Source organism: Salvelinus alpinus, chromosome 17, assembly GCF_045679555.1.
Source record: "Salvelinus alpinus chromosome 17, SLU_Salpinus.1, whole genome shotgun sequence".
In the NCBI taxonomy this organism is placed as follows: domain Eukaryota; kingdom Metazoa; phylum Chordata; class Actinopteri; order Salmoniformes; family Salmonidae; genus Salvelinus; species Salvelinus alpinus.
The window spans coordinates 42,971,321-42,987,710 of record NC_092102.1 but is presented as its reverse complement, the minus strand read 5'-3'; the positions used below and the strand labels follow the sequence as shown (position 1 = coordinate 42,987,710).

The window sequence follows — 16,390 nt, the reverse complement described above, 5'->3', positions numbered from 1 at the left end:
AGACTAATCTGTAATTATTTAGGGTGATCCTCGATCTGTCTTTTCATTAACCGTCAATTAAACGTCTCGACTAAGATCATTTGACCGTTTTGGAATATCCATTATAAAATAAAAAGACAAACTCAGCAGAAAGAGAAACGTCCTTCACTGTCAACTGCGTTTATTTTCAGCAAACTTAACGTGTAAATATTTGTATGAACATAACAAGATTCAACAACTGAGACAAACTGAACAAGTTCCACAGACACGTGACTAACAGAAATGGAATAATGTGTCCCTGAATAAAAGGGGGGTCAAAATCAAAAGTAACAGTCAGTATCTGGTGTGGCCACCAGCGGCATTAAGTAGTGCAGTGCATCTCCTCCTCATGGACTGCACCAGATTTGCCAGTTCTTGCTGTGAGATGTTACCCCACTCGTCCACCAAGGCACCTACAAGTTCCTGGACATTTCTGGGGGGAATGGCCCTAGCCCTCACCCTCCGATCCAACAGGTCCCAGACGTGCTCAATGGGATTGAGATCTGGGGTCTTCGCTGGCCATGGCAGAACACTGACATTCCTGTCATGCAGGAAATCACGCACAGAACGAGCAGTATGGCTGGTGGCATTGTAATGCTGGAGGGTCACGTCAGGATGAGCCTGCAGGAAGGGTACCACATGAGGGAGGAGGATGTCTTCCCAGGCCTCGGTGTAACGCTCATTCCTTCGATGATAAACGCGAATCCGACCATCACCCCTGGTGAGACAAAACCACGACTCGTCAGTGAAGAGTACTTTTTGCCAGTCTGGTCTGGTCCAGCGACGGTGGGTTTGTGTCCATAGGCCACACTGTTGCCGGTGATGTCTGGTGAGGACCTGCCTTACAACAGGCCTACAAGCCCTCAGTCCAGCCTCTCTCAGCCTATTGCAGACAGTCTGAGCACTGATGGAGGGATTGTGCGTTCCTGGTGTAACTCGGGCAGTTGTTGTTACCATCCTGTACCTGTCCCGCACGTGTGATGTTCGGATGTACCGATCCTGTGCAGGTGTTGTTACACGTGGTCTGCCACTGCGAGGACGATCAGCAGTCCGTCCTGTAGCGCTGTCTTAGGCGTCTCACAGTACGAACATAGCAATTTATTGCCCTGGCCACATCTGTAGTCCTCATGCCTCCTTGCAGCATGCCCAAGGCACGTTCACGCAGATGAGCAGGGACCCTGGGCATCTTTCTTTTGGTGTTTTTCAGAGTCAGTAGAAAGGCCTCTTTAGTGTCCTAAGTTTTCATAACTGTGACCTTAATTGCCTACCGTCTGTAAGCTGTTAGTGTCTTAACGACCGTTCCACAGGTGCATGTTCATTAATTGTTTATGGTTCATTGAACAAGCATGGGAAACAGTGTTTAAACCCTTTACAATGAAGATCTGTGAAGTTATTTAGATTTTTACAAATTATCTTTGAAAGACAGGGTCCTGAAAAAGGATATTTTTTTGCTGAGTTTAGTTCAACTAAAGTTGAGAGAAAATGTGAATAAGGTTTGCATGTCAGATGCCTTAATTATTTTGAAACAAATATTTCCATATTACAGGAAATGAAAAAGCTCTACATTATACTAACTACAGTACGGGTATCATACTCTACTTCCATTTACGACCTACAGTACAGTAACAAAGTATTTTGACCCCTTTCTGATTTTCACTATTTTTGCATTTTTTAATACTGAATGTCATCAGATGTTCAACCAAAATCTAATATTAGATAAAGCGAACCTGAGTTTACAAATAACAAAAATATATATTTTTATTTAATTAACAAAGTTATGCAACACACAATTCCCCTGTGTGAAAAAGTAATTGCCCCCTTACACTTGTTGATCAGTCTCTCACGTCGCTGTGGAGGAATTTTGGCCCATTCTTCCATGCAGAACTGCTTTAACTCAGCGACATTTGTGGGTTTTCATGTATGAACTGGTCGTTTCAAGTAGAGGTGGACTGATTATGATTTTTCAACGCCGATACCAATTATTGGAGGACCAAAAAAAGCAGATACCGATTAATCGGACGATTTTTATATATATATTTGTAATAATGACAATTACAACAATACTGAATGAACAATGAACACTTTTATTTTAACTTAATATAATACATCAAAAAATTCAATTCAGTCTCAAATAAATAATGAAACATGTTCAATTTGGTTTAAATAATGCAAAAACACAGTGTTGGAGAAGAAAGTAAAAGTGCAATATGTGCCATGTAAAAAAGCTAACGTTTAAGTTCCTTGCTCAGAACATGAGAACATATGAAAGCTGGTGGTTCCTTTTAACATGAGTCTTCAATATTCCCAGGTAAGAAGTTTTAGCTTGTAGTTATAGAAAGAAATAGTCCTATAATACCATTTGTATTTCATATAACTTTGACTATTGGATGTTCTAATAGGCACTATAGTGTTGCCAGCCTAATCTCGGGAGTTGATAGGCTTGAAGTCATAAACAGCGCTGTGCTTGAAGCACAGCGAAGAGCTGCTGGCAAATGCAGGAAAGTGCTGTTTGAATGAATGCTTACGAGCCTGCTGCTGCCTACCACCACTCAGTCAGACTGCTCTATCAAATCATAGACTTAATTATAATATAATAACACACAGAAATACGAGCCTTAGGTCATTAATATGGTCAAATCCGGAAACTATCATTTCGAAAACAAAACGTTTTTTCTTTCAGTGAAATACGGAACCGTTCCGTATTTTATCTAACGGGTGGCATCCCATAAGTCAAAATATTGCTGTTACATTGCACAACCTTCAATGTTATGTCATAATTATGGAAAATAATGGAAAATTAGTTCGCAATGAGCCAGGCGGCCCAAACTGTTGCATATACCCTGACTCTGCGTGCAATGAACGCAAGAGAAGTGACACAATTTCACCTGGTTAATATTGCCTGCTAACATTAATTTCTTTTAACTTAATATGCAGGTCTAAAAAAATATATTTCTGTGTATTGATTTTAAGAAAGGCATTGATGTTTATGTGCTTTTGTTAAATAATCCCCCGTTTGGCAAAGTTGGCTATCTTTGTTAGGAAGAAATGGTCTTCACACAGTTCGCAACGAGCCAGGTGGCCCAAACTGCTGCATATACCCTGACTCTGTTGCACAGAACGCAAGATAAGTGACACAATTTCCCTAGTTAAAAGAAATTAATGTTAGCATGCAATATTAACTAAATATGCAGGTTTAAAAATATATACTTGTGTATTGATTTTAAGAAAGGCGTTGATGTTTATGGTTAGGTACACATTGGTGCAACGACAGTGCTTTTTTCGCGAATGCGCTTGTTAAATCACCCGTTTGGCGAAGTAGGCTTTGACTCAATGATAAATTAACAGGCACCACATCGATTATATGCAACGCAGGACAAGCTAAATAAACTAGTAATATCATCAACCATATGTAGTTAACTAGTGATTATGTTAAGATTGATAGTTTTTTTATCAGATAAGTTTAATGCTAGCTAGCACCTTACCTTGGCTCCTTGCTGCACTCGTATAACAGGTAGTCACAGCCTGCCACGCAGTCTCCTCGTGGAGTGCAATGTAATCGGCCATGATTGGTGTCCAAAAATGCAAATTACCGATTGTTATGAAAACTTGAAATCGGCCCTAATTAAATCGGCAATTCCGATTAAATCGGTCGACCTCTAGTTTCAAGTCCTGATTAGGTCTGGACTTTGACATTCCAAAACTTCAAATGTTTAGATTTTTTTTTGCCATTTTCATGTAGGCTTTTCACACAGGGGCATTGGGTGTTGCATAACTTTGTTTATGAAATAATTATGTAATTGTGTTATTTGTTCACTCAGGTTCCTTTTATCTAATATTAGGTTTTGGTTGAAGATCTGATAACATTCAGTATTAAAAAAAAATGCAAAAGTTGAGAAAATTAGAAACGAGGCATTTAACAGCATTAAAAACTATGTAGAGCAAATTACGGTTAATAGGTTTGAGTTATACCTGATCTCTGACTGGTGTAGAACTAACTAATGCTCCTTGTTTCACCTGATCTTTGACTGGTGTAGAACTAACTGATAGTCCTTGTTACACCTGATCTCTGAGTGCGTGTAGAACTGATACTCCTCATTTTACTTGATCTCTGAGTGGTGTAGAAATAACTGATACTCTGTTTTACCTGATCTCTGACTGGTGTAGAACTGATACTCATTGTATTACCTGATCTTTGACTGGTGTAGAACTAACTGATAGTCCATGTTACACCTGATCTCTGAGTGCGTGTAGAACTGATACTCCTCATTTTACCTGATCTCTGAGTGGTGTAGAACTAACTAATGCTCCTTGTTTTACCTGATCTCTGAGTGGTGTAGAACTAATTGATACCCCTCATTTTACCTGATCTCTGAGTGGTGCAGAACTAACTATTGTTTAACCTGATCTCTGAGTGGTGTAGAACTAACTAATGCTCCGTTTTACCTGATCTCTGAGTGTGTGTAGAACTAAGTCATGCTCCTTCTGCCGGCTCTGTAGCTGCTCCTTCATCTCTCCAACACTCTAAAAAAAACACAGGCAGCAAGAGTCAGCTTCAGATTCCTACTAGATTCTGTCACAGGCTGTCAATCATTTTAGGATATGGGTCTAGTGCATACCTACTACAACCCAGAAATCTGTTGTGAAGTTAATAAGGAGTATGTATTGTCATAATACAACAATATGAGTACTTCAGGTACAATACACCAATCATAAACAATATATTGAGATTGATCTCATAACAGGACAGGCAACATGGGGATGTGTGACCTGGTTGGCTGACAGCAGATCTCCCTGTAACTTCTGGATGCGGATTTTCAATGACTTCAGCTCCTCCTCCTTCCTCTGTTGAATCTCATCGATTTTGGTCCTGGTGCAGAAATAATGTATTTTAATCAAATGGCATCTGGCATTTTTTTTTGTTACATAAAAAAAAAGTACCTCCACCTTCAGAAGCTTGGTGAAAGTGAAAAACAAATTGAATCTTTATGCATGCCCTTACCTGCTGTCATTATAAAGGGCTTCTTTTTCACCTTGCGAACGCAGAAAGCTATAAAACAAATCATAAAAAGGCAGTGAGAAAACTGCTCCACCATGAAACCCCCCAGTAGAGGAGATATAAGAGAGACTCCCCGAGTGGGAGGCCAGGGCTCTGCCGGTGTGAAAAGAGCCCGTAAGGGGAGATTTGGGCAGACGTCTTTGCAGATACAGCAGATGATAGTGACTGCTGGCAAAACAAGTTGAGGTTCAGTCTCATTACTCCCGACTGCTGACTGTCCACGGAGCCGGTGCCTAGTGTCGCATTGCTATACTGAGCCTGAGACGGCTGCCCAATGATGCCAGAGAAATAGCACTATAACAGGACAAGACCCAGGGGCTTATCATTACTGTCATACTCTGATGTAGTTCATCACAGCTGAGCCAAGGAAACTCAAATAAATTCATCCACATTGGCAAGGAAATACAATCCATCTATCATGAAATTGTCTTTTTATGCTCTTTAAGTTTTACTTTGTGTAGAACAGAAGAAATGCCTTCATAACACTTGCAAGGTAAATAGAATCTTACCTGTCTTGTTTTTTCTTTAATTTATCAGAGAGCTAGAAAGCAACACATGGACCAAATCAGTTTTCCATTACATGTAGGGGCCTAGATTCTAACATACACTACAGCCTGATCTATACAATGAAGAACACATCTGATCTTATAGTTAGTTACCTTTGCTATTTCTTCTTGAAGTTGAGCGATGTCTGCCTGTTTGGATGACTGGAGGAGAGAAATTAAATATCTAAGTACTTAGATGAAGAGACATAGAAATAGCCAACAAATTGTTGTCTGTCCTTAACGGTGCCTTAGGGAAAGTCTGTCCACAGCGTATCGTATTTACACAAACCCACATACACTCAATTAGCCTAGTAAATGGAGGAGGCAGTTAGTGACCATATTTTTTTTTATGTATACTCAGATACAGAGCTGCATATCTTACTGCTTCACTTTGAGGCACTAGGGCAGGTAACATAAAAACTGAAGAAAAAAACAAATAACAAAACGTATAAATGTTTCTTAGCCGAGATAGTAATTATCACAAAAATCTGAAATTGTTTCTAGGAGAAATGGCCAATTAGTAAAGCATCACCCTGGGTCGTTAGCACCTAACCTAGGGTTGTAGGGTGGGTCATTAGCACCTAACCTAGGGTTGTGGGATGGGTTATAAATTACCTCTAGTGCATGGAGCTGCTCCTTCAGTAGGCGCTTCTCCTCCACCTCAGTGTGCAGCTGCAGCTCCACCTCTGGCCCAAAGCATTGCGTTATTGGATTTGGACACAGAGCTGACCACCTAAGAGCATCCTGTTTCATAACTAGCCCGGGGGTCCTCACTGCAGGTCCTGCAGGGCACGCAGGTAGTCCAGCTCAGTCTTAAATCACAGTACCCCAACTCACATGGTCATCACTTTCTGGGCAAGTGGCAAAGTCATAACCCCTGTCTATTTCTACAATGCATCTTCTTAACTGATTTGGAACCAATTATTAACCTTAACCACACTGCTAACCTTATGCCTAACCCTAACCTAGAGGTGATTCCCTTAATTTGTTCAGAGCACTTTGAATAGCAGGTAGTTAGAACGCAAGAATGCTTATTTTTGCGAGACTGACCTTGAAAAAGGTCATGTCTAGTTTTTTTTTTTCTCAATGGCGGTATTAAATCTGACCATTTTTGTACCCCCTCTCCTTGAATTTTCTTTGAGTCTTGGCCATATTTCTGTCAAAATCTGATTGTTTTTTACAAATTATTTTGATTTGACAGAATTGGCTGTAGGGCAAACTGTTTTTCAAGGGAAGTGGGTGACAACTATCAGCCCTCAACAAACTTTTACGATCAGTAGGTTTCCTGTAAAGATCAGTGTATAGAACATTATCCTCACACAAGATCAAGAAAACTGATTTGACGTGTATCAGATTGCATAGTAAATCTCAGATGCTCAGAACAGGAGTTAAGAAAAGCATGGAACACCTGGAGCTGTTTTGCATCACCCCTCCATAGAACAAAAATATCATCAATATACCGTTTCCAAATAATGATGTTAGGCAAGAAAACATTTGAGAGGTTTGAAAATAGACTATTTCTCCATGTAACCCATATACAAATTAGCATAGTTAGGAGCCATGGGGGATCCCATAGCAGTACCCTTCGTCTGAATAAAGAAATCATTTAGAAACATGAAATAGTTGTGTGTGAGTACTATTTCAGCCAATGTTATAATGCATGCGCTGGAAGGTAGTTCATTAGGGTCACGTTGCAGAAGAAAATGTTCCATAGCTTCAATACCGCCATCGTGTGGAAAATTTGTGAATAACGACTCAACATCAAAAGTAACTAACAAAGTATTATCAGGGAGAGGATCAAGAGATTCAATAATAGAGATCATACTGCTGGTGTCCTTCACAAAGGAGGGGCGCTGTTCTGCGAGTGGTCTAATAAATAAATAACTGCATCAATGACCGCTACAATAGGGCTCCCTGGAGGTTTTGTAATATTCTTGTGTAATTTCGGCAAAGTATAAAAAATGGCAATTTTAGGGTGTTGAATAGCCAAAAAGTCGTGTTCTTTTTTGGTTATCTTACCAGAACTTAAATACCCATCTAGGACAGTAAACATCGTGTTCTGAAATTGGGCAGTGGGGTCACTTCTGAGTTTATTGTAAAAGGTTAACCACACTGCTAACTTTAGGCCTAACCTTAACCACACTGCTAACCTTGTGCCTAACCCTAAATTAAGATAAAAAAGTGATTTTTGTTTTCAATTTTTTTTTAATACAATTTATCCAGTTTTGACTTTGCCACTTGCCCATCTAGTGGGAACCCAGTCACACGCTCCTGACTGGTCTCTGACATGCTGTAAACAAAAGCTAGATGCCTGCTGGACACATTCCCCACAGAGCCTGCATTGGGGAACAGTGAACTGGACTATGTCCTATCAGATTGGAAGGAAACCAGCAGTTAAATTATTTAAGCAACATTTGGTGCTGGGTAGAGGTCGACCGATTAATCAGAATAATAAGGGCTGATTTCAAGTTTTCATAACAATTGGTAATCGGCATGTTTGGACGCTGATTATGGCCGATTACATTACAATCCACGAGGAGACTGCGTGGCTGACCACCAGTTACGCGAGTGCAGGCAGCAAGGAGTTGCTAGCTAGCATTAAACTTATCTTATTTTAAACAATCTTAACATAATCACTAGTAAACCACACATGGTTGATGATATTACTAGTTTGACTAGCTTGTCCTGCGTTGCATATAATCAATGTGGTGCCTGAAATTGTGTCACTTCTCTTGCGTTCAGTGTAAGCAGAGTCAGGGTATATGCAGCAGTTTGGGCCGCCTGGCTCGTTGCGAACTGCGTGAAGACCATTTCTTCCTAACAAAGACCGTAATTAATTTGCCAGAATTTTACATAATTATGACATAACATTGAAGGTTGTGCAATGTAACAGCAATATTTAGACTTAGGGTTGCCACCCGTTCGAAAAAAGACGGAACGGTTCCGTATTTCACTGAAAGAATAAACGTTTTGTTTTCGAAATGATAGTTTCCGGATTTGACCATATTAATGACCTAATGCTCGTATTTCTGTGTGTTTATTATATTATAATTAAGTCTATGATTTGATATTTGATAGAGCAGTCTGACTGAGCGGTGTTAGGCGGCAGCAGGCTTGTAAGCATTCACTCAAACAGCACTTCACTCCGTTTGCCAGCAGCTTTTCGCAATGCTTCAAGCACAGCGCTGTTTATGACTTCAAGCCTATCAACTCCCGAGATTAGGCTGGCAACACTATAGTGCCTATAAGAACATCCAATAGTCAAAGTTATATGAAATACAAATGGTATTATAGGACTATTTCTTTCTATAACTACAAGCTAAAACTTCTTAACTGGGAATATTGAAGACTCATGTTAAAAGGAACCACCAGCTTTCATATGTTCTCATGTTATGAGCAAGGAACTTAAACGTTAGCTTTTTTACATGGCACATATTGCACTTTTACTTTCTTCTCCAACACTGTGTTTTTGCATTCTTTAAACCAAATTGAACATGTTTCATTATTTATTTGAGACTAAATTGATTTCATTTATGTATTATATTAAGTTAAAATAAAAGTGTTCATTGTTCATTCAGTATTGTTGTAATTGTCATTATTACAAATATATATATATTTTTTTAAATCGGTATCGGCTTTTTTTGGTCGTCCAATAATCGGTATCCGTATTGAAAAATCATAATCGGTCGACCTCTAGTGCTGGGAGTCAACATTGTTAACAAAGATGTCAATTAATTAAGTCAATCACTCTTGTAAAGTATCACAACAACCAAGGGGGAAAGATTCAACTTTATTATTGCTCTACTAGGCTTTCCAGACTATTTCTGAAGACATATTCTCCATAAGAAAGACTCAACTCACCGCTTAGCTCAGTCACTCGCTGTTCCAGTTTGGCACACTTTGCCTCCGCCTGGAAAAAAAACTAAAGGAAATTAATTTAAGGAGAACTCAACACAATGGCATACTGTATCCATAATTCAAAACCGTAATCTAAATATGGGGTCGTTTGTCAAATAATCTTGTAATTAAATAACAAATACACATAAAACCAAACACCATGTATAATGCAAAGGCTTGATCTAAATAGCGTCTGATTCATGTGTTGAAATACGCCAGTTTGCGTTCCATACTGTAACGGATTAATATGATGTAGAAACATACAGGTACATCATAATGGACAAAATAAACAGAGCCTTTTGTATGTTGAATAGAGCAACCAGCTAAATAATGAACAACAACGACCGGTGTGTACATTTATGCATGCCTGATACAACAGTGGAAGCGCATCTGAGGATATTTTCAAAATGGCAGTTCCTTTGAAAAATGTGTTTATGATGTCACCTGTTCCAGTCTGTCATTGGTTCTGGCTGCAGAGTCCTCCCTGCTCTCACTGACGTCAGAGTGCAACCGGACACCGTTGGTGTCAGCCGGGCCGTCTGTCTCTGAGGTTTTGGTTTCACTGACCTCCGCTCCCCTCGGGCTCTTTATCTCACTCTCATGGCGCTCCTGAAGGGCTGAGGGGAAAACACAGTGTTGTAAATAGGGTTAGTAGAGATTTTTTTTTTTTACTGATGATGTGTTGCCATTACCAGATACATCTCATCTAAGAAATGCCTTTGAAAATGTTGATTTTCTACAACGATAACCAACATAAGCATACCCGTCATCTTTTTCTGAAGGGCAGCATTCTCTGCCTGGAGGCGCAGTAACTCTCCATCCACAGAGATGGAGATGGGACCGGAGGATTCAGCTTGCAGCCCCTTGCAATCCTTTAGCTCTTTGATTTCATGTTGTAGCTCCTCTATCTGAGTACATAACTAAACGGGGGAATGCAATAAATGTAAAATATTTCTGTAATATAATCATGAAATGTGATCAGGAAGGTGGGGCCTTTATGTTATACAAGCTAGACATAGGATAGGCCTAAATCACATCTTAATTTACAAGGACATTCCCCTCTTCTGAACCATTGGCATGTGCGGGAGCAGGGGACATCCAGTACCTTGGACAGCTCCTGCATCAGGGTGCTGTTTTGCAGTCTGAAGTCGTCCTCTTGGCTGTGCAGCTTGCCTTGCAGCATCTCGTTCTCGCTGAGTAAGGCATCCACCTCCTGAGCGCACACACCAGACAATCAACCAATCCATGTAAACAGAAAGTAGGCACTCTCACACAGGATGACGACTTTATCATCCCCACATTTCTAGATTGTTGTCGTGTTTTTTGTGAGAGTACTCAATGTACTTTGCTGATTAGAAAGAATGGTGAATAAGTTGGAGGACATTGCTCTACTTCGATATCATACTTTGATACATTTCCAAATGATCTAAAATACTCTGGGGAAAGGTTAAATATGCATATTTAAACAGCAGAGGGGGCTGTTGACTGCATTAATATAACATGAATTATAAATCAGGCCCATATACATCATATACCTATGCTACAGTCACTGAAAATGTGGAAGAACCTAATGAGTAAATGTAAGAAATGAAGTTAACAGACAAAAGGATTGTGTCCTATGTTCTCTACCTGTACTTGGGAATAATCTCTTTGACTTCATTGAGGTAGTCTATCCATTAAGTTTTACTTGTCACATGCACAAGTAGAGTGATATGCTTAACTTGCAAGCCCTACCCAACAGCGCAGTATTCAATATAAAAAAACTAATAGAACTAAAGAAATTAAACAAAAGAGAGCAAGATATATATATATATATAGGGTTAGTGCCAGTACCAACTTTAAAATGTGCAGGGATTACAGGATTTTTTGAGGAAGATACAGTATGTGCATGTGGGCAGGAATTAGCAGAAAGTGACTGGTAGTAGGATAAATAATTATAATAATAGTAAACAGTATGGCAGCAGCATAAAGACGTCCGCATGTTTCCCATCTCAAAAAGTTAGCGCATATATTATGACATTTTGTGATGTTTTTGGTCTTCGGCAAGGTTTTTTTCCAGCTGTTCGTGCACACGTAATTATTTCTCGAGCCAAGCCGAAGTCAGTAGCCGAAGTCTATGCCCCTTCATCGGTGATTGGTCAAAAGTCGGGATTCTTCAATGAAGTGTTTGTTATCATTCAACGAGAGACTAATGGTTTTCATGCTCATTCTTTTTTTCACCAAACATCTTAGTTAGATGTCACATTGCGCGACTAAGACCTCCTCGACAAAAAACAAACTTTAAAATGTAACTTTTATTCAACTAGGCAAGTCAGTTAAGAACAAATTCTTATTTACAATGACGACCTACTGGGGAACAGTGGGTTAACTGCCTTGTTCAGGAGCAGAACAACAGATTTACTTTGTCAGCTCGGGGATTCGATCCACTTTTCCTCGTTTTTGAAGTGAAGGTCTTTAAAGGAGACGTGAGCACACACGTCCGGATCGCCAACGGCTAAGCGTCAGCCAAACCGAAGCATGCAGAAGACTTAAGTGTTGGGTGGGTTTGTGCGTGGTGGTGAGCGTGTAACATTGTCAGTGTAGGCGTGATAGGTGGACATACATGTAAACAGTGCTGAAAGTGACTGGTAGGAGAAATATAAATAATTTTCTAAATCAAAAACACATTCTATTGGTTACATGCGCCGAATACAACAGATGTAGATTTTACCATGAAATGTTTACTTACGAGCCCACTCCCAACAATGCAGAGTTAAAAAGTAAGAAAAATAGTAACACAATGAAATAACAATAACGAAGTTATATACATAGAGTACCAGTACCGATTAAATGTGCCGGGGTACGAGGTAATTGAGGTAACACAGTATGTACATGTAGGTAAGGGTAAAAGTGACTAGGCAATCAGGACATACAGTTGAAGTCAGAAGTTTACATACACCTTAGCAAAATACATTTAAACTCAGTTTTTCACAATTCCTGACATTTAGTAAAAATCCCCTGTTTTAGGTCAGGTAGGATCACCACTTTGTTATAAGAATGTGAAATGTCAGAATAATAGTAGAGAGAATGATTTATTTCAGCTTTTATTTATATCACATTCCCCGTGGGTCAGAAGTTCACATACACTCAATTAGTATTTGGTAGCATTGCCTTTAAATTGTTTAACTTGGGTCAAATGTTTTGGGTAGCCTTCCACAAGATTCCCACAATAAGTTGGGTGAATTTTGGCCCATTCCTCCTGACAGAGCTGGTGTAACTGAGTCAGGTTTGTAGGCCTCCTTGCTCACACACGCTTTTTCAGTTCTGCCCACAAATGTTATATAGGATTGAGGTCGGGGCTCTGTGATGGCCACTCCAATAGCTTGACTTTGTTGTCCTTAAGCCATTTTGCCACAACTTGGAAGTATGCTTGGGGTCATTGTCCATTTGGAAGACCCATTTGCAACAAGCTTTAACTTCCTTACTGATGTCTTGAGATGTTGCTTCAATATATCCACATAATTTTCCTCCCTCATGATACCATCTAAGTGCACCAGTCCCTCCTGCAGCAAAGCACTCCCACAACATGCTGCCACCCTTGTGCTTCACGGTTGGGATGGTGTTCTTCGGCTTGCAAGTGTTCCCTTTTTCCTCCAAACATAACAATGGTCATTATGGCCAAACAGTTATATTTTTGTTTCATCAGACCAGAGGACATTTCTCAAAAAAGTATGATCTTTGTCTCCATGTGCAGTTGCAAACCGTATTCTGGCTTTTTATGGCGGTTTTGCCGCAGTGGCTTCTTCCTTGCTGAGAGGCCTTTCAGGTTATGTCATTAGAGGACTCGTTTTAATGTGGATATAGAGACTTTTGTACCTGTTTCCTCCAGCATCTTCACAAGGTCCTTTGCTGTTGTTCTGGGATTGATTTGCACTTTTCGCACCAAAGACCGTTCATCTCTAGGAGACAGAATGCATCTCCTTCCTGAGCGGTATGACGGCTGCGTGGTCCCATGGTGTTTATACTTGCGTACTATTGTTTGTACATATGGACGTGGTACCTTCAGGTGTTTGGAAATTGCTCCCAGGGATGAACCAGACTTGTGGAGGTTACAATTTTTTTCCCCTGAGGTCTTGGCTGATTTCTTTTGATTTTCCCATGATGTCAAGCAAAGAGGCACTGAGTTTGAAGGTAGGCCTTGAAATACATCCACAGGTACACCTCCAATTTACTAAAATTATGTCAATTAGCCTATCAGAAGTTTCTAAAGCCATGACATCATTTTCTAGAATTTTCCAAGCTGTTTAAAGGCACAGTAAACTTCTGACCCACTGGAATTGTGATACAGTGAAATATAAGTTAAATAATCTGTCTGTAAACAATTGTTGGAAAAATTACTTGTGTCATGCAAAGTAGATGTCCTAACCGACTTGCCAAAATTATAGTTTGTTAACAAGAAATTTGTGGAGTGGTTGAAAAACGAGTTTTAATGACTCCAACCTAAGTGTATGTAAAATTCCGACTTCAACTGTATAATAAACAGAGTAGCAGAAGCATATGTTAAAAGTGAGAAAGTATGTGTGGGTGTTGGAGTGTCAATGTAGTATGTGTGATTGTGTGGCTAGAGTATAGTGAGTGTGCCTCGAGCCAGTGCAAAAAAAAATACAATAAAAAAGTATATGATAATATATACACATGTAAACAGGAGTAATAGCTATTATGGCATATAACATGTATAGCAAGCTAATGTTCATACTATCTTGTCATGATCATTTTAGACAGCTTTGAAATATGTTTATAGGATGCAAGTAACCCACCTGAGCTTTCTTGCTTTTATTCAGAGCCTGAAGATAAAACAAAAAGCTAATCAGAATAGAATCACAAACAAAGGTACATTTTATTCTGTCTCAAACATGATGCCTTGAGTTTCAGTGCATTGAACTCCACAGCCATATTATCACGGTTTTAATCAAAATGTAGATTAGCTTGCTATACCTTCTGTGCTTTGATGTAATCCTTCTCCAAGGTCACAGTCTTCAGACGAACAGAATTCAGCTCTGGAATTAAAATCAACACTAAAAATTGAATATCCCCAGAGCCTAGTATTTTCTTTTCAATCACTGAGACATAACTAACCCATTTTGAAGTTAGATAAAGTGCATCACATGGGTTACTACACACATCACACACTTGCATTAAGAGGGAGACTAAATCTGAAGTCCATCCTGGAGTTGCATTGCAATGTTCTTTTCATTTTAGCAGTAAATATTGATCCCAGTTCAAGGGCTCCAACTGAGCTCCAGAACATATTTATATTACGAGCTGCTGCTCCTTACCAGTTGTGTTCTTCCGCAGGTCATCAGAAAGTTGGTAGTTCTGTGTCCTCAGCTCTAAAAGCTGAGCCTGGAAAACAACAAAAAGGTTATAGAAGGAGGGGAAGACATTGCACCAAAACACGTAAAAGCCTTTGACCAGTTAGCCTTGTCAGAGCTAGAACGGCACATAGGCTTCTGCCCTATCTCCTGTTTCTGTAGGGTGAGGCAGCCTAATGTACAAGTATACCCCCTGGATAGGACGCTAGTCTGTAGCAGGGCCTTACCCCCAGTCCATCTTCTTAATTTTGAGTGCCAAGCAGAGGCAGCAGGTCCCATGTTTTGAGTCTTTGGTAAGGGACACTAACCACAAGGTCACGGAGTTGGTTTAAGCCTGTATAAAGGGTCAACTTAATTAAACATTAAAACATCTGACTGTACACATAATCTGATTCAGGTGACTTCAGATGAACAAGCAATGCATTATCTAGGCTAGCTAGCTATGGGCACTATCTGGTTTGGAAAACTGAACACACCCATTATAATAAACAGTGAATGGCGCCCAGTCCCTAAAAGCTGCGAGCAGGCATTAGGCTAACGTTGAATGACCAAACCCGTGACCCATAATAAGTCTTGGATAGCTATCAGTTACGCGAAATTAACTAGCTAGTTAACGTTATAGTTTTCACCGAATGTATTTATAAAAGTTGTAACAAAAACAGCACACAACTATCAGACACGGATGTTTGAAATCAATAGCTAACAGGAAGATAACTTTGCCATTAATAAGATATTGTCATGAAGATTAATGAAGACCAGAGTATGTCATTTCAAGCTAACTAGCTAGCCTAGCCATTTAAGCTAGTTAACGGTTAACTCGCAAACCAGCTAACGTTGGTTATTTGAACATAAAGCAAACTATTGGGATTACCACATTTGCATGTTTGTATAGAATACTAAAACGATATGACCAACTGCCTGTTGCTTTTGGAATAGCAATGACTGCTGACACTATCAACATAGCTAGCCACATCCCTGGGTTGCAATGTTGGCCTAGCTAGTAAGGGAAGTTACCACGCATGCTTTACCGTTCCGTAATTTAGCTCTGGACAGGTTGACAGAAAATCCGATTTTCAGAAAATACTCTGAAGGTGACAACAAATTTGAAACAACAGACATTAAAAATGGACAGCTGTCAACCTAGCTACCTGCATCCGATGGAACTCCTCCTCTGACAGTGCCTGCGCCATCTTCACTCAAGCAGCTAGGAAGGACTCTGCTATTAGCAGAGGTCCTGTGTGATAGAAGTGCCCGTGGGAATAGGCTTTACTTTCATGCCATTCTGCATATCCTTATGGAAAACACGACGTAGTTGTATATAGAAATGTAAATGTATCGGACGCCTTGGCTTTTAGATGAGGGAGGGAGTGCACTATCACTATTTTCCCTAATCTAAACATTACTCCATAGCTGGGTATTGTCGTTGCAATAATCACACCTGTCCGGTAGTTGGAGTCCTGGGAGTCCAGATCCATAACGCCATTTTATAAACTGGGTGGTTTGAGCCCTGAATTCTGATTGGC

General features: G+C 39.9%; 1 protein-coding gene across 6 annotated transcripts in view; it reads right to left on the bottom strand.

The window, feature by feature from the left end:
• The window catches only part of LOC139542991 (GRIP1-associated protein 1-like), a 78,104-nt gene extending 61,752 nt beyond the window's left edge, over window positions 1-16,352 (bottom strand). Inside the window, exons 1-15 of one of the 6 annotated variants that reach the window (XM_071349035.1) lie at window positions 16,016-16,343; window positions 15,095-15,201; window positions 14,832-14,898; window positions 14,491-14,552; window positions 14,313-14,339; window positions 10,622-10,729; window positions 10,280-10,436; window positions 9,961-10,133; window positions 9,481-9,529; window positions 6,235-6,401; window positions 5,734-5,781; window positions 5,584-5,615; window positions 5,018-5,065; window positions 4,786-4,885; window positions 4,462-4,539 (exon numbers count right to left, since the gene is read on the bottom strand). In XM_071349035.1, the coding sequence (XP_071205136.1) occupies window positions 4,462-4,539; window positions 4,786-4,885; window positions 5,018-5,065; window positions 5,584-5,615; window positions 5,734-5,781; window positions 6,235-6,401; window positions 9,481-9,529; window positions 9,961-10,133; window positions 10,280-10,436; window positions 10,622-10,699 (930 nt within the window). In that variant the 5' untranslated portion in view covers window positions 10,700-10,729; window positions 14,313-14,339; window positions 14,491-14,552; ... (1 more) ...; window positions 15,095-15,201; window positions 16,016-16,343. Of the gene's footprint in view, window positions 1-4,461; window positions 4,540-4,785; window positions 4,886-5,017; window positions 5,066-5,583; window positions 5,616-5,733; window positions 5,782-6,234; window positions 6,402-9,480; window positions 9,530-9,960; window positions 10,134-10,279; window positions 10,437-10,621; window positions 10,730-14,312; window positions 14,340-14,490; window positions 14,553-14,831; window positions 14,899-15,094; window positions 15,202-16,015 lie in introns of all 6 variants that reach the window. The other 5 variants (XR_011668582.1, XM_071349036.1, XM_071349032.1 and 2 more) reach the window with 5 other exon arrangements.
• Window positions 16,353-16,390: the final 38 nt, after the last annotated feature.